This window comes from Sturnira hondurensis, unplaced genomic scaffold (assembly GCF_014824575.4).
Source record: "Sturnira hondurensis isolate 20B ecotype Veracruz unplaced genomic scaffold, ASM1482457v3 Scaffold0001120, whole genome shotgun sequence".
NCBI classification, from domain to species: domain Eukaryota; kingdom Metazoa; phylum Chordata; class Mammalia; order Chiroptera; family Phyllostomidae; genus Sturnira; species Sturnira hondurensis.
The window spans coordinates 897,245-920,639 of NW_028073751.1; the positions used below are offsets into that span (position 1 = coordinate 897,245).

General features: G+C 42.8%; 1 protein-coding gene across 5 annotated transcripts in view; it reads right to left on the reverse strand.

Annotated features, from left to right (window-relative positions):
- KLHL3 (kelch like family member 3) overlaps positions 1 to 22,842 on the reverse strand; it is a 115,393-nt gene extending 92,551 nt beyond the window's left edge. The window contains exons 1-2 of one of the 5 annotated variants that reach the window (XM_037060975.1): positions 22,329 to 22,842; positions 5,121 to 5,240 (exon numbers count right to left, since the gene is read on the reverse strand). In XM_037060975.1, the coding sequence (XP_036916870.1) occupies positions 5,121 to 5,240; positions 22,329 to 22,342 (134 nt within the window). In that variant the 5' untranslated portion in view covers positions 22,343 to 22,842. Of the gene's footprint in view, positions 1 to 5,074; positions 5,241 to 22,328 lie in introns of those variants that run through there. The other 4 variants (XM_037060984.1, XM_037061006.1, XM_037060995.1 and 1 more) reach the window with 4 other exon arrangements.
- Positions 22,843 to 23,395: the final 553 nt, after the last annotated feature.

The following is a 23,395-nucleotide window of genomic DNA, read 5'->3' on the forward strand; positions in this document are numbered from 1 at the left end:
ATGCTAGTAACTGGAAGAGGAAGGATTCTGCATGCATACCTACTCCCCAAGCTCTCCCTCCCTCCCAGCAGCTACTGGAGTTGGCTACGACTCTCCAAGGTCTGGTAAGAGATCTTGAATCTTTTTTTTTCAGTTTTATTGAGATATAATAGACATGTAACACTATATAAGTTTAAGCTATACAATGTAATGGTTGACGTACATGTATTGTGAAATGATTACCACAGTTAGGTTAGTTAATACATCTATTAACTAACATAGTTAATGGTTAGTTATAATGCACATAGTTGGTTAACTAACTCTTACAGTTACCACCTATTTTGATCTCTAAGCAACTTTCAAGCATACAATACAGTATTGCTAACTAAAATCACCAGATTTTACATTAGATCCTCAGAACTTATTCATCGTATTACTAGAAGTCTGTACTGCTGACCAACATCTCATTTCCCACACCCCACCAAGACCCTAACCACCACCAATCTACTTTCTGTCTCTGAGTTCAGCTTCTTTAGATTCCACATACAAGTGAGATCATAGTGTATTTGTCTTTCTCTGACTGGCTTATTTCACATGCATGATACCCTCCAGGTTCATCCATGTTGTTGCAAATACTGGGATTTCCTTCCATTTTTTCTTCAGATACATACCCAGAAGTAGATTGATAGACTACATGGTAGTTACATATTTAATTTTTGAGGAACCTCCATACTGTTTTCATTAATGGCCATACCAATTTACATTCCCACCAACAGTGCACAAGGGTTCCCTTTCTCCATATCCTTGCTAGCATTTATGTCCTCTTGTCTTTTTGATAATATCCATTCTAACAAGTATAAGGTGATGTCTCATCATGATTTTGATTTTCATTTCTCATGATTAGTGATATTGAGGTCCATTTCACATATCTGTTGGACATCTGGATGTCTTCTTTGCAAAAACGTCTATTCAGGTCTTTTGCCTAGTTTTTAATTAGATTATTTAGTGTTTCTATTCAGTTGTATGAGTTCCTTATATATTTTGGACATTAATCATATATATGATTTGCCAGTATTTTCTCCCATTCTATAGTTTGTCTTCTCATTTTGTTGTTGACCTTCACCTCACAGAAGCTTTTCAGTTTTATATACTCCCATTTGTTAATTTTTCCTTTTGTTGCTTGTGTTTTTGGTGTCATATCCAAAGAGTCATTGCCAAAACCAATGACAAGGGGCTTTTTCCTTGTTGTTTTTTTTTCTAGGAGTTTTATCATTTCAGGTCTTAACATTTAAGTCTTCAATCAATTTTGAGTTAACTTTTGTGAGTAGGGTCCAATTTCAGTCTTTTTCATGTGGCTGTCCAGTTTTCCTAACATACGGTAATTTTTTTAAGAGACTATCCTTTACCCATCAAGAATTCTTGGCTCCTTTGCCAAAAATTAGATAGGTTTATTTCTGGGTTCTCAATCGAATTCCATTGGTCTGTGTGTCTCTGCCATACTGTTCTGATTTCTACAGCACTGTAATATAGTTTAAAATCAGGATGTGTGATGTCTCCAGCTTTGCTCTTCTTTGGCAAGATTGCTCTGGCTATTCAAGGTCTTTTGTGGTTCCATACATATTTTTGGATTGACTTCTCTATTTCTGTGAAAAATGCCACCAGGATTTTGATAAGAATTACACTAACTCTATACACGGCTTTGGGTAGTACTAACATTTTAACAATACTAATTCTTCCAGTTCACAAACACAGAATATCTTTCCATTTATATATGTCTTCCTCAACCTCTTTCATCAATGTCTTACAGTTTTCAGTACACACATCATTTACCTCCTCTGTTAAATTTATTCTTAGGTATTTTATTGTTTTTATGCTATTGTAAATGGGATTGTTGTTCTTGATTTCTTCCTTAGTTTCTTGCTAGTGTGTAGAAATGCAACTGACTTTTGTATGTTGATTCTGTATCCTGCAACTTTACCAAATTTGTTTATTCTAACACTTTTTTGGTGGAATCTTTAGCATCTTCTGTGTTTGGACATGTCATCTGAAAACACACATAATTTAACTTCTGCTTCTATGATCTAGATGCCTTTTATTTCTTTTCCTTGCTCTGGCTAGTACTTCCAATACTATGTTCAACAGTACGGTGAGAGTGGATACCCCTGTCCTGTTCCTGACCTCAAAGGAAAAGCTTTCAACCACTGAGTATGATGTTAGCTGTGGGTTTGCCATATCTGGCTTTTATTATACTGAGGTGTGTTCCTTCTATGCCAAATTTGTATGGTGGGTTTTAATCATGAAAGGGTACTGAAGCACTTTTTCTGCCTCTGTTGAGAGGATCATTTGATTTTTCTATTAACGTGGTTTATCACACTTACTGATTTGCATATCTTAAAATATCCTTGCATCCCAAAGTTAAATCCCACTTGATCATGGTATGTGATCTATTATTTAATGTACTGTTGAATTCAGTTTGCTAGTACTTTGTTGAGAATTTCTGCATCACTATTCATCAGGGACATTGACCTATAGTTTTATTTCCTTGCACTATCCTTATCTGGCTTTGGTATCAGGATAATTCTGGCCTTATTAAAATAAGTTTTGGAATGTTCCCTTCTATTCAGGTTTTTGGAAAAGTTTGAGAAAGATTGGCATTTATTCTTCTTGGAATGTTTGGTAGAATGTACCAATGAAATCACCTGGTCATGGGCTTTTCTCTGTTGGGAGATTTTTGGTTACTGATACAATCTCCTTAATCATTATTGGTCTATTCAGATTTTCTACTTCTTTTTTATTTAGTCAACCTTTTGGAAGGTTGTATGTTTCAAGAATTTATCCATTTCTTCTAGGTTATACAATTTCTTGGCACATAATCATCCACAATGGCCTCTTATGATCGTTAGTATTTTTGTGGTATCAGCGGTAATGTTTCTTCTTTCATTTATAATTTTGAGTCTTCTATTTCCTTGGTTAGTCTAGCTAAACGTTGGTTTTATCCTTTTTTTGAAAAACCAACTCTTGGTTTTATTGATTTTTTTCTATTGTTTCTCTAGTCTCTTTCATTTATATCTGCTTTAATCTTTATTATTTCCTTTCTTCTGCTAAGTTTAGGCTTAGTTATTTTTCTTCTTTTTCTAATTCTATGAGGTATAAAGTTAGGTTGTTTATTTGGAAACTTGAAGCCTTAAATCAGACCAAGGGCACAAGCCACACACAAGGGAACTACATGAAGAACTTCAAAAGAAAATTCTTTAGTGACAAGAGAACCATACCCCACAGGCATGAACATCATCACTGACCACTGACTAAGACAAATATGGACAGAGCTTCCAGGAAATCTGGCAGGAGGCTTATTAAAAATTGAGCAGTAGGTAGAAGCAGCCTAGGTGCCCATCAGTAAATGAATGTATAAAAAAACTATGGCACATTTGCACAATAGAAGGAGCTACTTCTTTCTTTCTACAGTAGAAAGAAAGAAGGAGCTCCTACCCTTTGCAACATCATGAATGGAACTGGAAAGCATTATGCTAAGCGAAACAAGCCAGGTGGTGAAAGAAAAATACCATATGATCTCACCTTTAACAGAAACCTAACAACAAAACAAACAAACAAGCAAAATATAACCAAAGACACTGAAACAGAGAACAGGCTGACAGTGTCCAGAGAGGAGAGGGGAGGGAATCTCAGTGGAAAAGGGGAAGAGTTTACAGGAACAAGTATAAAGGACACATGGACAAACACAAGGTGGGGTGGAAACAGGAGGGAAGTGGGGAGGGCTGGGGGAGTGGGCTAGGATGGGAGTAAAAGGCAGAAAACTGTACTTAAATAATTCAAAATTTTTTTTAATTGAGCAGTAGGGATAAGATAAATTTTAATTTTACTTGATTTTTATGCCAAAGACTGGGCCCTTCAGAAAGGAGAAATTAGGAAACTAATGTAGAATCAGATAGAACTTTTGTTTAATAGTTCAACCTCCTACTCAACAAGCATATCTTCAGCTATACTTACATTTATTTGCTCATGCCATTTTCTCTGCCTGGAATACTTCTTCCTAACCACTTTTTATTCTTTATTCTTCTTGTCCTTCAAAATTCATCTCAAGCATCACCCCCTTTAGGAAGGATTCTCCAAAGTTGCAGTTAGCATATTTGCTTCCATAATACACTTTAAGGAGCAAATAATCACTGCACATTTACCACCTCTGGAAGGTACCTGCTGCACTCCTCCTTCATAGAACACCTATTTGTCCTACAGAATATAATTTTCACGGATCTATTTACATTTTTTACATTTTACCCCCACTCCTCCATCCCGGAGCCTATGCAGTGCCTCCATTCCTATGAAGTAGCTACTAGAGATCAAAATAATTCAGAAGTTGCCCCTGCCTTCAGGTAACGCATGAGCTACCGAGAAAAAAAGAGATAAACAATTATAGCTCATAATAGGATGAAGTATGCAGTAAATAATGGCATGGACAAAAGAAGTTCTGAGCTCTCATAAAGGGATTGTGTGCATAAGCTTTGTACAGAAAAATATGCTCAGTGCCCTGAACCTGTCTTGTAATAAGCTCATCATACATGCACATTGGCCTTATAAATAGCCTTAACACCCATCACCATTCAGCTCAGAGAGAATGAGTCCATTGGCATCTCATTTCTTTCTTTATAGAGTTAAGCTGCATTTGAGAAACTAGGTATTCTTCCATTCATGTGGCTCTCTTAACAAGCACAGTTCAGACCAAGGAATGAGAGAGGACAAAAGAAAATGCATGGCATCCACAATCTTGAATCTGCAATTGTGTGTAGGTGTTGCAATCATTCTATTGAACTTTAAACAGCTGGTTCAGTTGAAAATCAAGTTCATGAACAGAACTTCTGTAACCATAAAGGATTTTTCCCCTGTGATGAAGTACTAAAATGATAGGCATTAAATACAAAGGAAAAAGAGATTTCTGAGAGACATTTGTCTCAATCAGATTTTGAAAGAGGAAGCCAAGTGAGTATCTGAGGTGGGGGAAGGCAGGGGCAGGTGGGGAGAAGAGTCAGAATTCACTAGGAGGTGGTATCCTGACTCATTAGAACCTGATGACGCTCACCCAGGAAGTTCCTTCCAAAAGGGCACAGGCAAAATAGGAAAAGTACCTCCTCAGTTCATTCATAACCTTGAATGCCTTCCCCATGTGGGCAGGGTTGACAGTGATAGTCCTCTGGTTCTTCTCATCATCCCCAGCCTGTATCGGTGGCTGGGAGCTCAGCTTGATGCTGTGAACAGGAAGGAAGTGGGAGAGGGAAAAAAAGGATCACATGTTGGTAAACCCATTCACCTGACTGCCACAAGGCCGTGCATTTTCCCACCCACCAGGGGCATCTCTGTTAGCCTGTTCTTGTAACCACAGACGCATCAGGGAAGTAATGCACTGGGGTCGGGCATTTCTGCAGGATCTTTCAATGTAAAATGCATTCCTCTAGTAGAAGCCAGGTCCTGGCTCAGCTTCTTCCACCAAGCACTTTTGTGACTGTGTCAATGTCCTTAACTGCCATCTTTCCATCCCCTAACAGGGTAAGGAGTGGGGGGAGACTATATCACTCAATTTACAGGGATGTTTGTTCATTCGACATCTAATGGAGCCTACTATGTACCAGGCACTGTATTTAAATTTAAGGGAAACACAATAATAAACGAGGCACAGACTCTGCTTTCACAAAACTTTGAGCTCAATGGAGGAGAAAGCCAAGTAAGTATTATGATTCAGTAAGAGTTAAAGAAGCACAAAGGATGGGCAACTATCCCAATGCTGGTATGTTGAAGGAAAACTTCATATACTAACCAGGTAAAAAGGAAGATAGAAAGTGTTCTGGCAGAGGGAACAGTATGCTCAAAGACCTATAGAAAAAGAGTCAAGTGTGTTCAAAGTACTGAAGTTCAGTAAAACTAGAGGAGATTATCAAGAGAAAAGGCTAGAAGACGGAAGAGTCAGTGTAATAAAAGGTAAGTTGCTTGGATTTCATTCTGAACCATGAGAAGCCATCGAAGGGTTTTAAGCAGAGAAGTGGGCAGGAAGCAGATGAACACATCTGTGCTTCAGAAAGATCACATTGGCTATGGTATAGAGAACAGTGACACAAGAGTAAATGCTTTTGGGAAAACCATAATTCCATACAAAGATAAGGGATTGTAATTTGTTATGAAAAGAAAGGTTGTCTATGTGAGCTAAATGAGCAGGTGGTGACTAGCAAGAGTCATTTATAATCTCAAAGCCCTCTGTACCAAAGAAAAAACACACTCAGATCCCAACTACTTCTAAGCAACATGTCTAAAGTCAGTGAGAAAGAATCAAAAGAATGAGCAAAAAAGGACTTTCTCCCCAGACTGATGAAATTATTCAGGTCCATGGTCTAGTCTGGAACCTTGGAGTCACCTGTGTTAGGACAAGGCTAAGCTTTGCTTTGCTAGTAGCAAAACAAAACCTTCTCCACATCTGTAGAACTGGGGACCCACAATTCACTCCAACTCTAACTCCAAGACAGTAAGAGTAGTTTCCTTTGCCTTTCCCTTTGCCTCTGTCCGTGCTACTACCTAGCTTTGCAAACTGGCTTGAGAAAGGGAATACCGTAATTAAGAGAATGTTCCAGAGGCCTGAGAATCTCCGTAGATGTCACACTGGGATTTGTGACATTCAAATATGCATGCCAGACCCCTTCGGCCTCCTTCCTTCGGTGTGGCAAATGTAAGCCACAGACGTCTGAACTGTGGGACTGTGTATAGATGTGCAAAGAACTTAGGCGGGCACAAGACAATACTATAAAGAAATGCACAGAGGCAGATGATTAGAGCTATGCGTTTAAAGAGATAAAGAAAATCTCAAAGCTGAAACTGTGATTAGGAAGTGGGAATACCCAATAAAGATGAAAAACTTCATGTAAGAAACCCCACAAGCATAGTTTGTTTTATAGTTAGTGTCCTTCCCTACTCCAAGGCCAGAAAGATTTTTTTATTTTATATCACTATCTTTTATATTCCCTTATTTTAGCTTATGTTGATTTTTGTGTTATGATGTGAAACAGGGATCTATTTTTTTTCACCTAAGTTCCACTTATTGAATACTTCTTGCTGTTCCTACTCACCTATCATGCCACCTTAGGTCACATACTAAAGTTCCAAATATATAGGAATCTGTTTCTGGACACTCTAACCTATTCCACTGGTCAGTTTATCTGTCTCTGTACCAGTAACACATCATTTCTGCAACTTCATAATAAGGCCTGATATCCGATAGAACAAGTCCGCAGTCCTATTACTACTCTTCAGATGAGGTGACTGTTCCAGTCTCTTTACTCTGTCACACAAATTTTAGCATCAGCTTGTCAAGTTCCTTGAAAGACTGTGATGGGATCTGGAAAGAAACTGCATTGAATTTATAGATCAATTTGAATGGAACTTACACTTTTCTGATATTATGTCTTCCTATGCATGAACATAAAATATCTTTCCATTTATTTAGGTCCTCTTTATTGTGACTCAAATTTTTATATTTTTCTATATGAGGACCTTACAAATATATGACTAAGTACCTTATGGTTTTTGTTGCCATTTTATAATGGAAATGGTATCTTTAATAATCAGTATCTTTATTAATAATTTTAAATAATGGTATCTTTAATGGTACTTTTAATAATGGTATCTTTATTATCTTTTAGATTATATTTTCTGATTATTATGGTTTATAAAATGCAACTGATTATTGCAAACTGATCTTATATCCAATCACCTACCAAACGTTTCTATTTCTAATTATTTGTCAAAAGATTTTATTAGTTGTTCTGTATAAACAATCATATTACTTGCATATAATGCAAGAGTTGTTTTCCTTCTTCTCTAATTCTTAGGGCTCTAATTTCTTTTTGAAAGAAATTCTGCTCTGGCTAATGTGTACTAATGAATATTCTTGTCATCCTTCTGATTTTAAAGATGTTTCTAATGTTTCCCCACTGTATGTGTTTGTTGTTTGATTTTTGTAGATGCCCTTCCTTAATCAAATTAAGGAAATTCCCTTGTATATTTTTTAATCATAAAGTTATGTTGAATTTTATCAAATGTTTCTGTGAATCTAATGAGATGATCATATGAATTTTCCTCTTTATTCTTTTAATGTGGTAAATAATACCAACACATTTTCTAATACCAAACCATGCTTGCATCCCTGGGATAAATCTAGAAACTATAAAACATTGCTCATATATTCATTATAAATGTTATCTTCAAATTGTAGAGAGACTTAAAAGCCAGGAAGAGACAATATAATTTGGTATCAATCAGGGAACCACTGAAGGTTTTTAACAGGGAACTAACAAGATGAGTGCTCATAAAAGCCCAGTGAACAAACATCTTTAGTTCCATTCCACATACATAGAATAAATGTAGACCAAACAGAGCCACTTTGGAAGCACTGACAAAAATCTCCAGTGTGACTAGCAGCTGGGATGGCTTGCTCCCACTTTTTGTGTTGTTGTTTTTTTATAATTTCCAGCCTACCAGAATGGCCCAATAATAATATATCCTTGTTAATATAATGTTGTGCTTACCAAAAGGTCTCAAACACAAAATAGATTGTCTATTATCAGAGGATTAAAGTTCAAAATGCAATTTACACTGAAGCGTCCCTGAAAGAACCACATGATGACTAGAGGGCTGGGTGGGGAAGGGACATCTGGTTTCCCCCTTCTAGTCAGAGCCCTTTCCACCCTTGATGCGAAGGAAAGACTTGACATCAGAAGGAACCCAGGGTTTCAATCATCCCCTGCTCTGCTTGGCTGTGAAGACACAGGAAGTGTGGAGTGAGGTCTCCCGTTTCTAAAAGATACAAGCTTCTTGGCAACCCACTGGCCTTCCAGGAAGCAGGAAGTTGAGAAAAGAGAGGATCTGAGGGCTCAGAGAAGTTAAGAATCTTGTACAAGGTCACAGATAATAAATGTCAGAGATGGGATCTGAGCTCAGGTGTCCTTGACTTGAATCAGCCCAAATTATTCACACCACAGCCGATACCCTCTGGCAATATAGTCCATACATACACGCACACGCACACGCACACACATGCCTCAGCCTAGGATCACACACTCAGACACAGAGTTGCTAGATCCCACCATTCCCTTTCCTACACCTTTCTCCCTCGATTCATGCCAGAACTTAACTAGTTAACCCCCAACAGATAGCCCAATCCCACTCTCTCAAGGCCCAATCCCCAGCATGCTCAGTTCTTGGTACCAGACAGGGCTGGTAAATTCCCCTCCCCACCAGTGAAACTCAGACCATGCTGAGGTATACTCTCATCTCTTGCCAAAATTCAAGGTCTAAGACATACTTTTCACCCTATCCAGACCCAGCCAAAATCACACACACCTCTAGGCAGACTCAGCCACAAGGTACTTTTTTTCAATATCTATTTCAGAGAGGGGAGAAACAGAGGGAGAGAAATGTCAATGCAAAAGAAGAACATCAATCAGTTGCCTCTGTCCAGGGACAAAACCCACAGCCCACGCACGTGCCCCGACCAGAAATGGGACCAGCAACTTTTGCTTTGTGGGAGGACGCCCAACCAACTGAGCTAGACCAGTCAGGGCAGCCCCGAGATGTTTACCGCTAAAAAATGTCTCTCCGTATATGCCCTTACTCCAAGCACAAAGTGGTTGATTTCTCCAAGACTAAAGAACTGACTCCAGCTTCAACCCACCTTTAAGCCTCAGCCCCTATTAAGACCACGCCAGGCTTTAAGAACTCTCACCCAGCCCAACCGAGGTGATGCAGCCTTCAGAGTTTCATGATCTGGCAACAGGCCTAGCAGTTTTGTCCACAGTCATTGTTAACTTATATGTGGCCCTTCCACCATATCTGAAGCTCTGGCTGCTGAACAATGGAGCCTTCATCCACACTCAGATGTCCGCAGAGTTGCAGCAACTTTCAGGTTGAGCCATAGTTAAGATTCAAATGGGTCAAAAATAATAGATGTGGTATGAGGGGTGGGCCAGCCAGAATCCTTGTAGAATTCTTTCCTATAGAAGTATACAGAAATACTTCTGCCAAGATGGAGGCATAGGTGGAAACACTGTGCCTTCTCCCACAACCAAGTTTGAATACAACAAAGGTTTGGAGAAACAAAGACACAGCCAAAGGACAGAAAATTGAATTATACAGAAGTCCGACTACATCTAACCATTCAATGGGGACGGTAAGAGAGGTGAAGCCAGCAGCGAGCAGGGTCGGGAAGGACAGGTCCTCTGACCTAGGCACTCAGGCAGCCCGGAACCAGTCGGGGTGTGGGGCAGACTCACCGCGGTCGCACATTCGCACACAGTGAGACAGACTGCGCAGGCCCCAGGGGGCGAGGGCTGACGGCGGTGGCACACTCACGTGCAGTGGGACGAAACACGTGGGCCTGGTGACGGCAGCAGCTGCGGCACCGGTGAGGGCCTCGGCGGCAGGCGGCACACAGGAGACGGGACACCATAGTCCCTCTTTGACCCCACCCCCACATACAGTGTCACAACCCAGTGACTTAGTTGCCCTGCGCTAGTGAACACCTTAGGGCTCCGATCCTGCTACGGAACAGGCACGAACAGCCCAAAAGATGGCGCAAGAAGAACTCAAAGTCCCAGGGCCGATAACTCTCAGTGACCAAGAAATTGCCAGCCTCTCAGAAGCACAATTCAAGACACTGTTTATCAGGATGCTAACAGAACTGGTTGATTATAGTCACAAATTAGAGGAACATATGAAAGCTAAACTAATTGAAATGAAGGGAGATGTCCAGGAAACCTATAGTGATGGAAAGGAAACTGGGACTCAAATCAATGGAATGGACCAGAAGGAAGAACGAAACATTCAACCAGAAAGGAATGAAGAAATGAGAATTCAAAAAAATGAGGAGAGGCTTAGGAACCTCCAGGACATCTTTAAACGTTCCAACATCCGGATTATAGGGGTACCAGAAGGGGGAAAGAAACAGCCATGAGTGGAAAACATATTTGAACAAATAATAAAGGAGAACTTCCCCAATCTGGCAAAGGAAAGAGACTTCCAGGAAATCCAGGAAGCTCAGAGAGTCCCAAAGAAGTTGGACCCAAGAAGGAAAACACCAAGGTACATCATAATTACATTAGCCAAGATTAAAATGAAGGAGAGAATCCTAGAAGCAGCAAGAGATAAGGGAACAGTTACCTACAAAGGAGTTCCCATCAGACTGTCAGCTGATTTCTCCAAAGAGACCTTACAGGCAAGAAGGGGCTGGAAAGAAGTATTCCAAGTCATGAAATCCAAAGACCTACAGCCAAGATTGCTTTATCCAACAAAACTTTTATTTAGAATGGAAGGACAGATAAAGTGCTTCTCAGATAAGGTCAAGTTCAAGGAGTTCATCATCACCAAGCCACTATTGTATGAAATGCTAAAGGGACTTATCTAAGAAAAAGAAGATGAAAAATATGAACAGTGAAAGGACAGCAAACTCACAGTTATTAACAACCACACCTAAAACAAAAGCAAACCAAGAGGACAGCTAGATCAGGAGGGGAACCATGGAAATGAAGAACACATGGAGGGTTAGCAACAGGGGAGTGGGAGGAGGAGAAGGGGGGAGAAGGTATAGAGAATAGCATAGATGGTAGGTAGAAAATAGATAGGGGGGAGGGCAAGAATAGTGGGGGAAATATAGAATCTAAAGAACTTGAGATGTGGTTATAAGCTAAGGTGGGGGAGAATGGTGGGGGAGGGAGTGTGCGGGTGGAGGGGAATGAAGGGGGGGAATAGAACAACTGTAATGGTATAATCAATAAAATATATTTTAAAAAAAGAAGAGAAATGAAAAAAAAGAAGTATACAGAAATAATCATCAAAGAAATTTCTACTCCCCACAGAATCAGAACACATCAAACTAGTCAATTTTGTCAAACCACCACATATCTGGCCCAGAAGTTTAATTAAGTTCACATACTATCCTGTTATTATTAAACATACCTACATGAACCACCACTGTGCCATGGTGAACCTAGTACAGTAATCCCTCCAGCCAAGTAGGTAAAAATGCCAACAACGACCCACAGAAAGGGGACTGCCAGGGGACTGGTTCAGACATAATTCAGACCCTCAATGATGCTATGCAAGAAGTCATGCCTATGAGATAGTCAAGATCCACAGCCATGAGAGCAATGAACATGACTGGCCCTTCCTTCCTGGACTCTCTGCTTCTCTTTTTTCCTTGGCCTCTCACCTGCTGTTCTCCACTCTAGATGCCCTCCCTCCAAATACTTCCACTAGGAAACTGACCCTTCTCAAAGATCACTGTGATCACATCTTTCAGATCCTCACTGCCCATACATCTCTTCAGGGTCCATGAAGGTTAGAAGCTGGAGGCTCAGTCACAGCCCTCTGCTTCCACTTGTTCAGCATATTGGGTGTCCCTGTAAGATGTCCTTTCAAAGGACTCTGTAGCTAGAAAGTTGAAAAATCATCAGCCTACAGGATAAAGACATAATTTTTGTCTAGTATCCAAAGCCCTCCTTGGCCTGGACTGGATATAAATGCTGGCCCTTCCTCTCCCTTAAATTTTTACTGGGCACTTATATACTGAGCAGAGGAACTATCTACTGTAGACAGACTCTCCCTTCCCATAGTCTAAATACCCATTCTTCTAAAACCAGCTAAGCTTTGCCTCCTCTGTAAAGCCCTCTGAATACTTCAGTCCTTATCTCTGCCTTTCTGAAATTCCTATGGTATTTCTGCCTTATAACTCAAGTGGCACATACAATACTGCCCCATGTTTCCCTTTTCATGGTACCCACCTAACCACCCATCTCCCCCACACTGGGTTTGACACCCCTGGTGGGCAAGACAATGTATCCAAGGACTCCTGAATGGCCTGGCCTGCCCAGCATAAAGCCATGCCCACAATAGGCCCTTATGACATATTTGTCATCATTGAACTGACCTGAAAACCTTTCAATTATCCTTACAATTGGTGGTAGAGCTGAGTAGGATAGTCTGCCCCAACCACTGCCTCCAACCCTAACAAAACAGTGCAGTGACGGCAATTTCCACCCAAGGGTGCAGGGGGTCGGGGGAGGGGGTATAAAGGGTAAGAAAATGTAATGGAAAAAAATACAATAGAAAATAAACTATTTAAAAAATTTAAAAACCAAAGTAGAGTTGGCCTTCAGAGTTCAACTACAAATCAATAAACATAAAATATTAACTGTAGAGTTTACAAATAAAAATATATACATGCTAAATATTAGAAGCTCTTCCCATGGCACACCACCTCCCACAGCCTTTTTTCCTGCCCTCCCCTATGCTGTAAATTCCAGATCTGCATGTTCAATGTTTTAGCCCCCAAACTTAGATTTTGCACAATAAGTCATACTCAACATACCCCAAACTGGTGCTCTCTGCCCCCTTCAAGCCTCCTCTTCTTCCTGTATTCTCCCCGTCTGCAAGGCATAACCAACCACCCACTCACCTATCCAAAGCAAAAATTTGGATATCATCCTTGATATACTCTTTCTCTCTCTCTCTCTCTCCCCCCCCCCACATACAACCGTTAAGTCCTATCAAACCTATGTCCCTTTAATATCTCTCCACTCCGTCACTGCCACAACAACCTCAGTCCAAGCCATCATGACCTCTTGTCTGGATGACTACAATAACCTCTCAGAATCCAGAGTGATCCTCACAGAATGTCAGTGTGAGCATGGAATACGGCCCCTCGCTGCATTCAGAATAAATCTCAGAGACCTAGCCTGGCCCTTCAGAATCCCATCCCTGCCCTGAAGACTTCTTGTTACTGAAGAACTAAACTACTTGCAATAGCCTAAATACACCAGACTCTTTTGCCCTACCCCACTGATTGCCCAGACGTCCAGCTCATTCCTATCAGCCCTTCAAGCCTCTTGCTGTAAGTCTTCCCTTTCACCCTCTGCTACCCACTAGATTAATTTCCCTTCTTGTGTGTTCCCACAGAACTCTGTGCTTCCCTCTGTATATCAATGTAATTACCTCCTACTTCTCTGCCTCCCCCACAGAGTATGTGCTGGTGAACGTTTAACACTTGTTTGCCAAGGAAGGGAACCCTGATTTTTAGCCTTTGCCAATTTCCACGATGTAACTACTCCCACCACAGCATATTTCAGGCTACCAACACAACGGTCACTTGACTACGCGGAGTCGGGAAGAATGTGCCGCAGCACGTCACTACCTCACCATGTGGCATTTCCACCACATGGACACGAGAGACATAATCTCGGAGACACAGACCATAATAGAATAATTAGAAAGTGATGAGTTTTGAATATTTATTACACTTGTTTCTAATATAATTAAGTTACATCATTTAATTTTTAATAAGAGCTGTATTTAAGAGCTGACTCACAAAATTCCTAAAAATTTAATAAACATCTCTTGCAAGTAAGTGGGTGATTATTGGCTCCAGCACCCCACTGCCCACCCTAGACTTGGAGCTCCATGAAAAACAGGACAGTGTCTTATTTCCCTCTCTATTCTTAGCATATGACAGGTGCTCAATAAATGATTACTGAGTAAGTGGATGGACAGGTAAGTAAAGGAATAACCACCAACTATTCCATCCACCCTCACTTTCCTTTATTAAAATAATTGTAGCTTCGTCCCTCTCAGCTTCCCCTCCCGCCTTCCCCATGAGGTATTTGGGGAATTCTTTCTTAGCCAGTCCAGCTCCCTGCAGCAGGAGGATGGGGACCCGAGAAAGGCAGCATCACCCAGAGATGAGGGAAGGCAGCGAGATGGGCCGCTATTGCTGCTTACTGTGTCCATTTCTAGGCTCTTTCCATCGCTGAGGAAAATTCTGGCAATGACTGGAAAGGAAAAGGCATTCAAAAGCATGTAAGCAAAGTAAGAAACAGAAAAGCCTGTGAGTAGGCTGACTGTGCAGAAGTGTTTGGGGAAGGGGGGGGGGGGCGGCGGTGGCGGGGAGGGCCTGTCAGATGAGGAGCTTCGAGTATCCAGGGTGTGAGAGAAAGGAGGAGAGGGAAGTCTCAGACGTGCTCCTGAGGGCTATGAACTGCATCGCCTCCAGAAGGCTTCAAGAGATGCAAATAAAGTTCCGGCAGGGTGCGCGGATACTGCGCGACACACACAGAGCCCAGGCACGTTATGTTCAAGCTACAGATGAGATAGAAAAAGAGGAAAGTCACCCAAAGAAGAAAAACACCAACTCAGTTGGAATAAAACTATACCAAGTGCATTAAAAATCCCTCATCAAAAAAAGTAGTGCCCTTTAGTGCTTGCTTCGGGAGCACATACACTACAAAGAAGTAGTGTCCTTCAGAGAGAGAGAGCAAAAAACAAGAATCAGAAAGAGAAAGCCCTTGGTCCCACTCATCCCACATGATCCAGGAAAGAAAATTATTAAATTAACAGATAGTCATTTGGTTCAGCCTCAGGTCAGACCTCTGTTGTAAAGCTTGAAGCCTGTAAATACTTACATGCCATAACTCAGTCCCTAGTTTACAATGAAACTTTTTTTTAAAGATTCCACCCATTTATCTTTAGCGGAGAAGAGAAGGAGAGAGGGAGAGAAACATCAATGTATGGTTGTCTCTCCGCGTCCCCTGCTGGGAACTGGCCTGCAACCCAGGCATGTGCCCTGACTGGGAATCGAACCGTGATTCTTTGGTTCGCAGGCCGGCACTCAATCCACTGAGCTACGTCAGCAAGGGCTACAATGAAACTTTTTTTATCAGTTTAAGCCTCCCCCATGGTTCTTCTTCAGGAAGCAAGAAAGTGGCGGCAAGCCCTCAGGGACATCTTGCCAGTAATAGTTTTCACAGCAAATTAACAAACTGCCACTGCGACCGTTGTACTTCAGGTATGAGGTCATCAGCTTGACCCAGCTTCTCCAAGTCTGGGCAACGTTAAGATGCTGACGAGATAGGATTTTGGAACCTACAGGACTCTGGGCACACTGCAGATCTAGCATGTATCCCAATCCTAAAGTTCAAGGTCAAAAGACCTCATTTATATTTCTCCTTCTAGATTAACGAAGGACCTAGTACTCAAAGATGTCCGGGTAGCAGGATTCAGGACTTGCAACAATCCTGTCATCAGGCAATACCACCTCCACCGAGGCGTCTACAAAGTCCGACATTCTCTGCACCTTCAGTAGTGCCCCCTTGGCTCACAGCACCAGGCTGCGTCCCTGCAATGGCCCACACGAACGCAGGCAAGACAGGCATCAGGAAGCAACAGCTCCTAGGTAACAGTTAATAACTGTTCATAATAACTGAAAGCCAATGATATGAAAAAGCACTTTACCTCCTTTATCTCACTTTATCTTCAGAGCAACCGTATGAGGAAGGTGCTATGATCTCCCAAGGCGCTGAGATACAACTTACCCCAAAGTCCCCCATAACCACGAAGTGGAGAAGTGACACTCAAACCCAGGTCTATCCGACTCCAGGGTCCCTGCTTTCACTAGGAATGTCCACTGACTCGGGACAATGTCTACAGCCTGTCAGGCCTCGGGGGCTCATTTCTTATGTCCTACTCTGAGGCTCTTCCTTGTGTGGCCAGCCCAGGCTAAATGAAAAAGACTGAACCCTCCAGCCCCTGGGACCCAGCACTACTTCACTGCACCGACTGGGAAGCACAGCACTTACTGGAGTCGGTATTACTCCCTGTATTGAACCTGGAATTTTCACACGCGCCCCTCATGACTCACCAGAGCCGGCCAGCAGCTGCTGCCCTTCTCACAACGTGCTCCTTCATAAACAACCTCTAGAACAGGTATGTTACTAATCACATCCCTAAGAGTCCAATTCACAGACCACTTCCTTCAAAACCCAGGGGGGAAAATCTCTTACGTGGGCTGTGTAAAAATGCAAAACATAAGAGAATTTAGGCAGAATTAAACAAGGAAAGAGAGAGACTAAAAGAAAACACACCCCTTGTTATCTGGTATTTTGGAAGCCAACCTCATACTTGGCTTGAATAGGAAAACTGAGCTGTTCCGTGTGTGGTTTTGACAGAGGCTACAATAGACTCTCAATAACTTAAAAAGTCCAGGAAAATTGTGCTGAGCCTCTAAAAATTGTTATAAATTATAAAAAGTCACAGGTATCTAGCTTGAGAACCACTGAATTTATTTAATAGGGAAAAAATCTGAGAACAAAGTCCATCCAAGTTATCTTTTATGTAATGTATAAATGCTCTTTTTGGTCTAACCTAGTTTTAGGGTTCATCTAGCAACTGAAAAAAAATAGGTCAGTTCTACAATGGCAAATTTCATCAAATAAAAAACTTCCTTTAGAAAACTTATCCAAAAATGTTCTTGTCTGGATCTGAAATAACAAACTAAAACCTAGCAAGCAAGATTCTAAAAAACCAAATCTGGATATGGGGAAATTAAGTGGTTTCTGTCACTGATTTTGTGTTTTTGCAGTTGAAAAACCTACTCTGCTTAAAAGTATTTCCAAAGTGGAAAATTTGATTTCAATTATCATGGATGAAATGCACATCTGCTTCAGGCAGCAGCTGTGGCCAAAAAGTTTCTTTAAAAGTTTCTACTCACGACTCCTAGGGTGGGAACGGACTCGGCAAGGTGCCGTGGGAAGAGAGAAAGGGCTGCAGCGCTGTACTCCATACTTGCTCCTGCCTGGGTTTCGCCAGCCTTTTCCCTGGCACTACAAAACTCAGCATTTAGAGATCATCAGCTTTCTAAGTCATGTCTTCTCAGAAAATATGATCTATCTGTTCCTGGATCAAGGGCAGATGATAAGCCCCTCCCAGTTCCAAAGCTCCCCAAAGTCCAGCCTCCTGGGCAAGGACGAGCCATACTTTCTTTGAGAAGTGTTCACACAAATCCACCGCATAAACTTGGATGCATGGGGCCCACCTCAAGCAGGGGCATCCTGATGCCTCTGATGAAGGAAACTACAATTTTAAGAAAAAATGAATAACCAACTTCCCCTTTTTATGATGCTTCCTCCGTAAGTTGTGGTTCTCTGCAACTCTTGCAGATATGCCAGGGACTAGGACTGGGGGAAAAATTTAATTCTCACTTGAGGTTATGTTTTTTATTGATTTTTAGAGAGAGAGAAAGGGGTGGGAGGGAAGGAGAGAGAGAGAGAAACATCCATCGGCTGGCTTCTGTATGTGCCCCGACCAGAGATCGAACCTGCAAACTTTCTGGTGTACGAGACAATGTTCCAATCAACTGAGCCACATGGACAGGACTGAAAAAATTGTTTTCATTGTAGCAAAATATATGTAACATGAAATTTACTATTTCAACCATCTGTAAGTGTACACGTCAGTGGCATTAAGTACATTTATGTCGTTGTGCAACCATCGCCACCATCCGTCCCCAGAACAGTACTCACTTTCCCAAACTGCAACTCTGTGCTCATTAAACCATAACTCCCCATTCCGCCCTCTGCCCAGCCACTGGCAACTACCGCCGTGCTTTCTGTCTCTATGGATTTGACTACTCTAGGTACCTCTTATAAGTTAAAAGTTTATTTTAATCCACCCACAAGTCTGATTTCCAAAACTGAAATAAAACCACAGTAGTAAGAACAACTGCCATCTTGCTCTCTCTCACTAGAAGTTGAGAGCACTTTCTTTGCAAAATAGAAGACAGAATCGTCTCCCTCTGACAGACCAAGTCACATTGATTCTTCACAGAGAGAGATGGGGAATAGCTTCAGAAGGCACTGCAGAGCTGGAGAGCTTGCGAAGCACAAGGAAGGTGTATCCAGTTCCTGGTTCCAAACCACTAAGGCCTCTAGATGCCTCAAGGTGCCTATAAAAAAGAGGGCTGAGGTAGTCTTTGGCGAAACCAAGAAGAGGCAATGCCAACTCCCGTACCTTACTCTGAGGAGATAGTTCAGGTGGAAGCAAGACGCTGGCCTGATAAGCTCCGCCTAATTTCCTCACGGGAATGGTCCCACGTCATCTGCTTCAGACGAGAAACATCGGAAGGCCCTAAAATAAGCTCTTAGTACCCCAGTAGAGTCGTGGGGTATAAAAGACTAGCGAATACCAGTGGTATCACCACCCACCATTTCCTCAGCACTCACTCTGTGCCAGAAAAACTTCACTAAGCGCTTTATACATATTGTCTCACTTGATCTTCACAACAACTATATATCTCATATTATCTATATGAGATATAGATACTATTGCTCCCTTTGCAACAAAAGGAAAAATTATTTCTGAAAAACTGTGACACTCTCAAGGTCACAGTTTATGAAACAGACTCACTGCAAGGGCTCACCCCACAGCCCATGCTTTCAATTAATAGCCTTGAAAGGTAGAAGTTATTTTCACACCCTCATGGCAAAGAAAGAAAATTGTTCATTAAAAATCTCTTGGCTGAAAATGCTTAATGCTTAAAAACAGCCCCAATTAAGCTTCATCAGGTTAAGTGTGGAACAAGCCCCAGATTCAGGATCCCTCCAGTCTCTGGAGGTTTGACATGTGATCCTCGGCCAATCACTCAGCTTCCCTGGCCCTGGGCTTCTCAAGGAACTTGTAAAACAAGACTCCTTTCCCCCCTTCTCCCCCTACCTCAAAGCATTCCTTAGGGTCAATTATCCATACTGAGATAATAAGGCCGATATCCAAGGATGAAGCTATTGACCAAAGGTTTCAGTCTCCTCTCTAAACGATTTTCTGTTCAGTTATCAGAGTTTCCCACAAGAGTTATCAACTAATCAGCAAACAACTATTCAGGACCTACTACGCACACAGTCACAGAGTATAGTAAGTGAGCACTACCCACAGGCACAGGCACCATCCTTGCCCTTGACCTATCTCCAAGTTTGGGGTCTTATAAAACACATGAAAAAACAGCAGGAAAAACTCTGGTGGTTGCAATTATTATTCAGTAGCCAACTATAAGACACAACCTAGATGTCTTGAAATTCAGAAGAACATTAGCTGGGACTTAAAAAGCTGAGGTTTCCCACATAAAGTGGAATTTTAAAACTTTTAGGAAAAAGGGAGAGAAAGGCATTCCAGGCAAAAGGAACTCTGGAAGATAAGTGGTCTGAGACTGGGCAGAACAGGGTACAGGATGAGCAACCACAGACCCCTTGGGAGGGTCTGGGTGAGCAGTGGCAATGGAACGAGGAGCCAGACTTCAGAAGACAAATGCCCAGCATGGTAAACTGGACCTGCAGTAGACACAAAATGTAGTGAGCTGGGTGACATGGTGAATGTTGAACTGCTCAGTTTGGATTTCTTACCTACTCTCTGTCTCCAGTAAGGGAAAAGCAAAAAACAAAAACAAATAACAAAAAACCCACACATGCAAAAACAGTCTTTATAAAGCAAAAGAAATCAGCCATGCCAGCTGAGTATTGAAGAACAAGAGAGCTCCTTGAAGGCATGGACTCATTACATTTCTGAGTACAGTACTGAGAACACATTAGGCACCTAAAAATGCTTGGAAACAGTACTTTGATTTGCTGCTGTTAGTTTCACTTGGACCTTCCAGCCCCACTATATCATGGGTCAAGAAAACAGGCCTGGTCCAGAATTTATAATCCTCCGTTCACATCACCCCTACCCTTCTGCTAGCTACGTACCAAAAGGAAATTGAGGACCCTGCCCGCCTCTGCTCCAAGTCTAGGAATCAGGTCACATGGAGTCCAACACTAAGCTTCCGCTGCAAAAGATCATCCAGGGAGAGACTGCACCAGCAGCACAATCCGTCTAAAAAGTCCCAGACTCTTCCTGCCCTGGCTGATGTGGCTCAGTTGGATGGAGTGCCAGCCCATACACTGACAGGTCAGGGGTTCAGTTCCTGGTCAGGGCACATACCTAAGTTGCGGGTTCAGTCCCCAGTGTAGGGTACATGAGAGGCAACCAACTGACCTTTCTCCATCATATCTGTTTCCCTCCCTCTCCCGCTCCCTTCCCCTCTATCTATTATCAATAACCATGTCCTCGGGTGAGGGTAAGTAAATAAGCAAGTCAGTCCCAGACTCTTCCTACAGAAGTCACGTCAAGAAACACAGTCCCTGGGGCCTCCACCCTGCGAGGCCCAGCGGGGACGGGAGCTGCTGAACTGTGCACACACCCAGAGAGCCTAGCACTGTTCTCAGTCCTTGCAGCCAACCAGCAGGAGATCTGATCGGCAAGTGACGCAGACAAGGGGACACCCAACAATCATGCCAGTTCTGATGAGGTCTAGATATCACTCCGCACCATAAGATGCAAGAGTAGGGACAATCTGTGCAAAAAAAGGAGGGGGTGTTTATTCAGATACTCTCCAGACAGTGTGGACTTAGTTCATTAAACCTGGTATCATTTGACCAGCCAGTTACCATCTGCATCACACTGGCAACACAGAACATCGGTCCTCCCCTCAATGGTGCACCTCGAAGGCCTGACCCCTCCTGCTGTCTTCACGCCTAGAGGAAAATGGCAAGCCTTGTTCTCTAGCAGCTGCAGATCCGCAGAATGAAGAGGCTGGCACAACACGAGATGTTTAGTACCCAGAAGAAGGACCCACCCCTGCCCTGCACCGAGCACCTTCACAATCAAAGAATCAGATCCTCATGTAACAGTTGAAAATTTACATGTGTGTGCCTGACAGGAAATAAACTGTTGCTAGTTAGATGCAGCTCAACAGAAATACCTAAATTCCCTCCTGCCAAGTCCTATGTCATAAGAAACCCCTGGAGGGAGCAGCAAGAGTTCCTCTTAAGCACACACCTTCCAATATCATTTATAAACTTTTCGATGCAAATGAAAGTCAAATCAGAGCAAGTGTCATCTGATAGGTTTCTCTCCTTCTTACCTGAACTTGTGTGCATATACAGGCACACACGCACATGCTTGCACACACACACTTTTAGGAAAGACACCAGCATGGCACGGTTGCCGAAGGTTTGAGCACCTCAGTGTGAAAACGCAATCACTCTATGCCACGCCAGCCCTGCTATAACATCAAAAAAAAACCCACCAAAGAAAAAACACCCCGGGGAAAGTAGCCAGGAAAGGGAAATGCCTCCTTGAAACAGCTTGAAAAAGGCAATTCTGAGTCAGCCCGTGCTGAAACTATTCCCAAACACCAGCCAGGAAGTCCCTCTTTCAGGGTGCTCTGCTGCCCGACAAACCCGACCTGCCTTTGGTAAAGCTAGATCTCTGGAGAGAGGAGCTTCCCGGGTCTACTCGGCCTCCCGCTGGGACCCGTCAGCGGCCAGGTCTTCCAACCCTGCCTAGCTAACGCACACACAAAAGCTGCTGGCTGCCGCACGAGCTCACATCCACTTCACACACACACACACCCCACGACACAACACACACTTGTAAATACATACCTTTCACCCTCCATTGTGCGAGGCCCAGCAGGGATGGCAGCTGCTGAACTGTGCACGCACCCAGAGAGCCTAGTTCTGGTCTCAGTTCTCGCAGCCGACCAGCAGGAGATCTGATCAGCAACAGTGATTCAGCATGGCTGCAAATGAAGCCTCCTCCCTCTCGATCCTCCTTCCTCTGACTTACTAGCGGCAGCTTGCACCGCAGAAGCAGCAGCCGCAGAAAATGTCTTACCCAGAGCTCCCTGCAGCCCTTTCAGCTGCTAAAAGCAGCAACCCACTTGCTCCCCCTCCCCCGCAGGCTTGCGGCTCCTCCGTCTCCTAGGAACAGTGCAGCTCCAGCGACCCGAGTGCGGTGCCACCTTTCCAGCTGCCTCCACATCTGCCCAGGCATCCCCAGGCGAGGCGACCTGCCCAGCCCAAAGGCTCCCCTCTCCTCTGCCTGGACTGCAAAGGCTCAGACAGTTCGTTCCTCACCAGCCCAAGAAATACTGGCCCCCACCTCCGCCCCTGCCTCCCTAGGCTAGGAGTCTGTCAGCCTCGCCAGATTGCTGGAATGAGGAGGCCCCTCCCTCCGTGGCTTGCAGAGGAGTTAATCCACCTGGAGAAATTGACTTTTAGGTCACAGCTCATGTTCCAGTTCCTTCTCCCAAAATCTGCAGTAGCTCTGAGAGTCAAATAGAGAGTATTTGGAGGAAAGAGCCTAATAGAACTGAGAAGAACGCAAGAGAAATTAGAAAAAGAAACTAGTAGAAACAGGTGGAACGGAAACAAACCTTATTTTACTGCAAGAGGCCAAATTTCACAGCACAAACCTAAAGTATATTCCTAAAGCATTGAAATTTGACTAATCTATGGGTCTAACCACTGAGTTTCCCACTGACTCCCCACCCCCAGCCTAAGTATCTCACGTCCTCTTATCTCCACCTGCTGAGACTCCAGTCAGACTCACTTAAGTCTAACACATAATCCTGGGGAAGGCAGGGGGCCAGTCTGTCTCCTAGCCACAACCAAGAAGCTTAGAGGTAATCGAGGCAACCAACCACTGAGAATTGATTAGGCACAAAAAC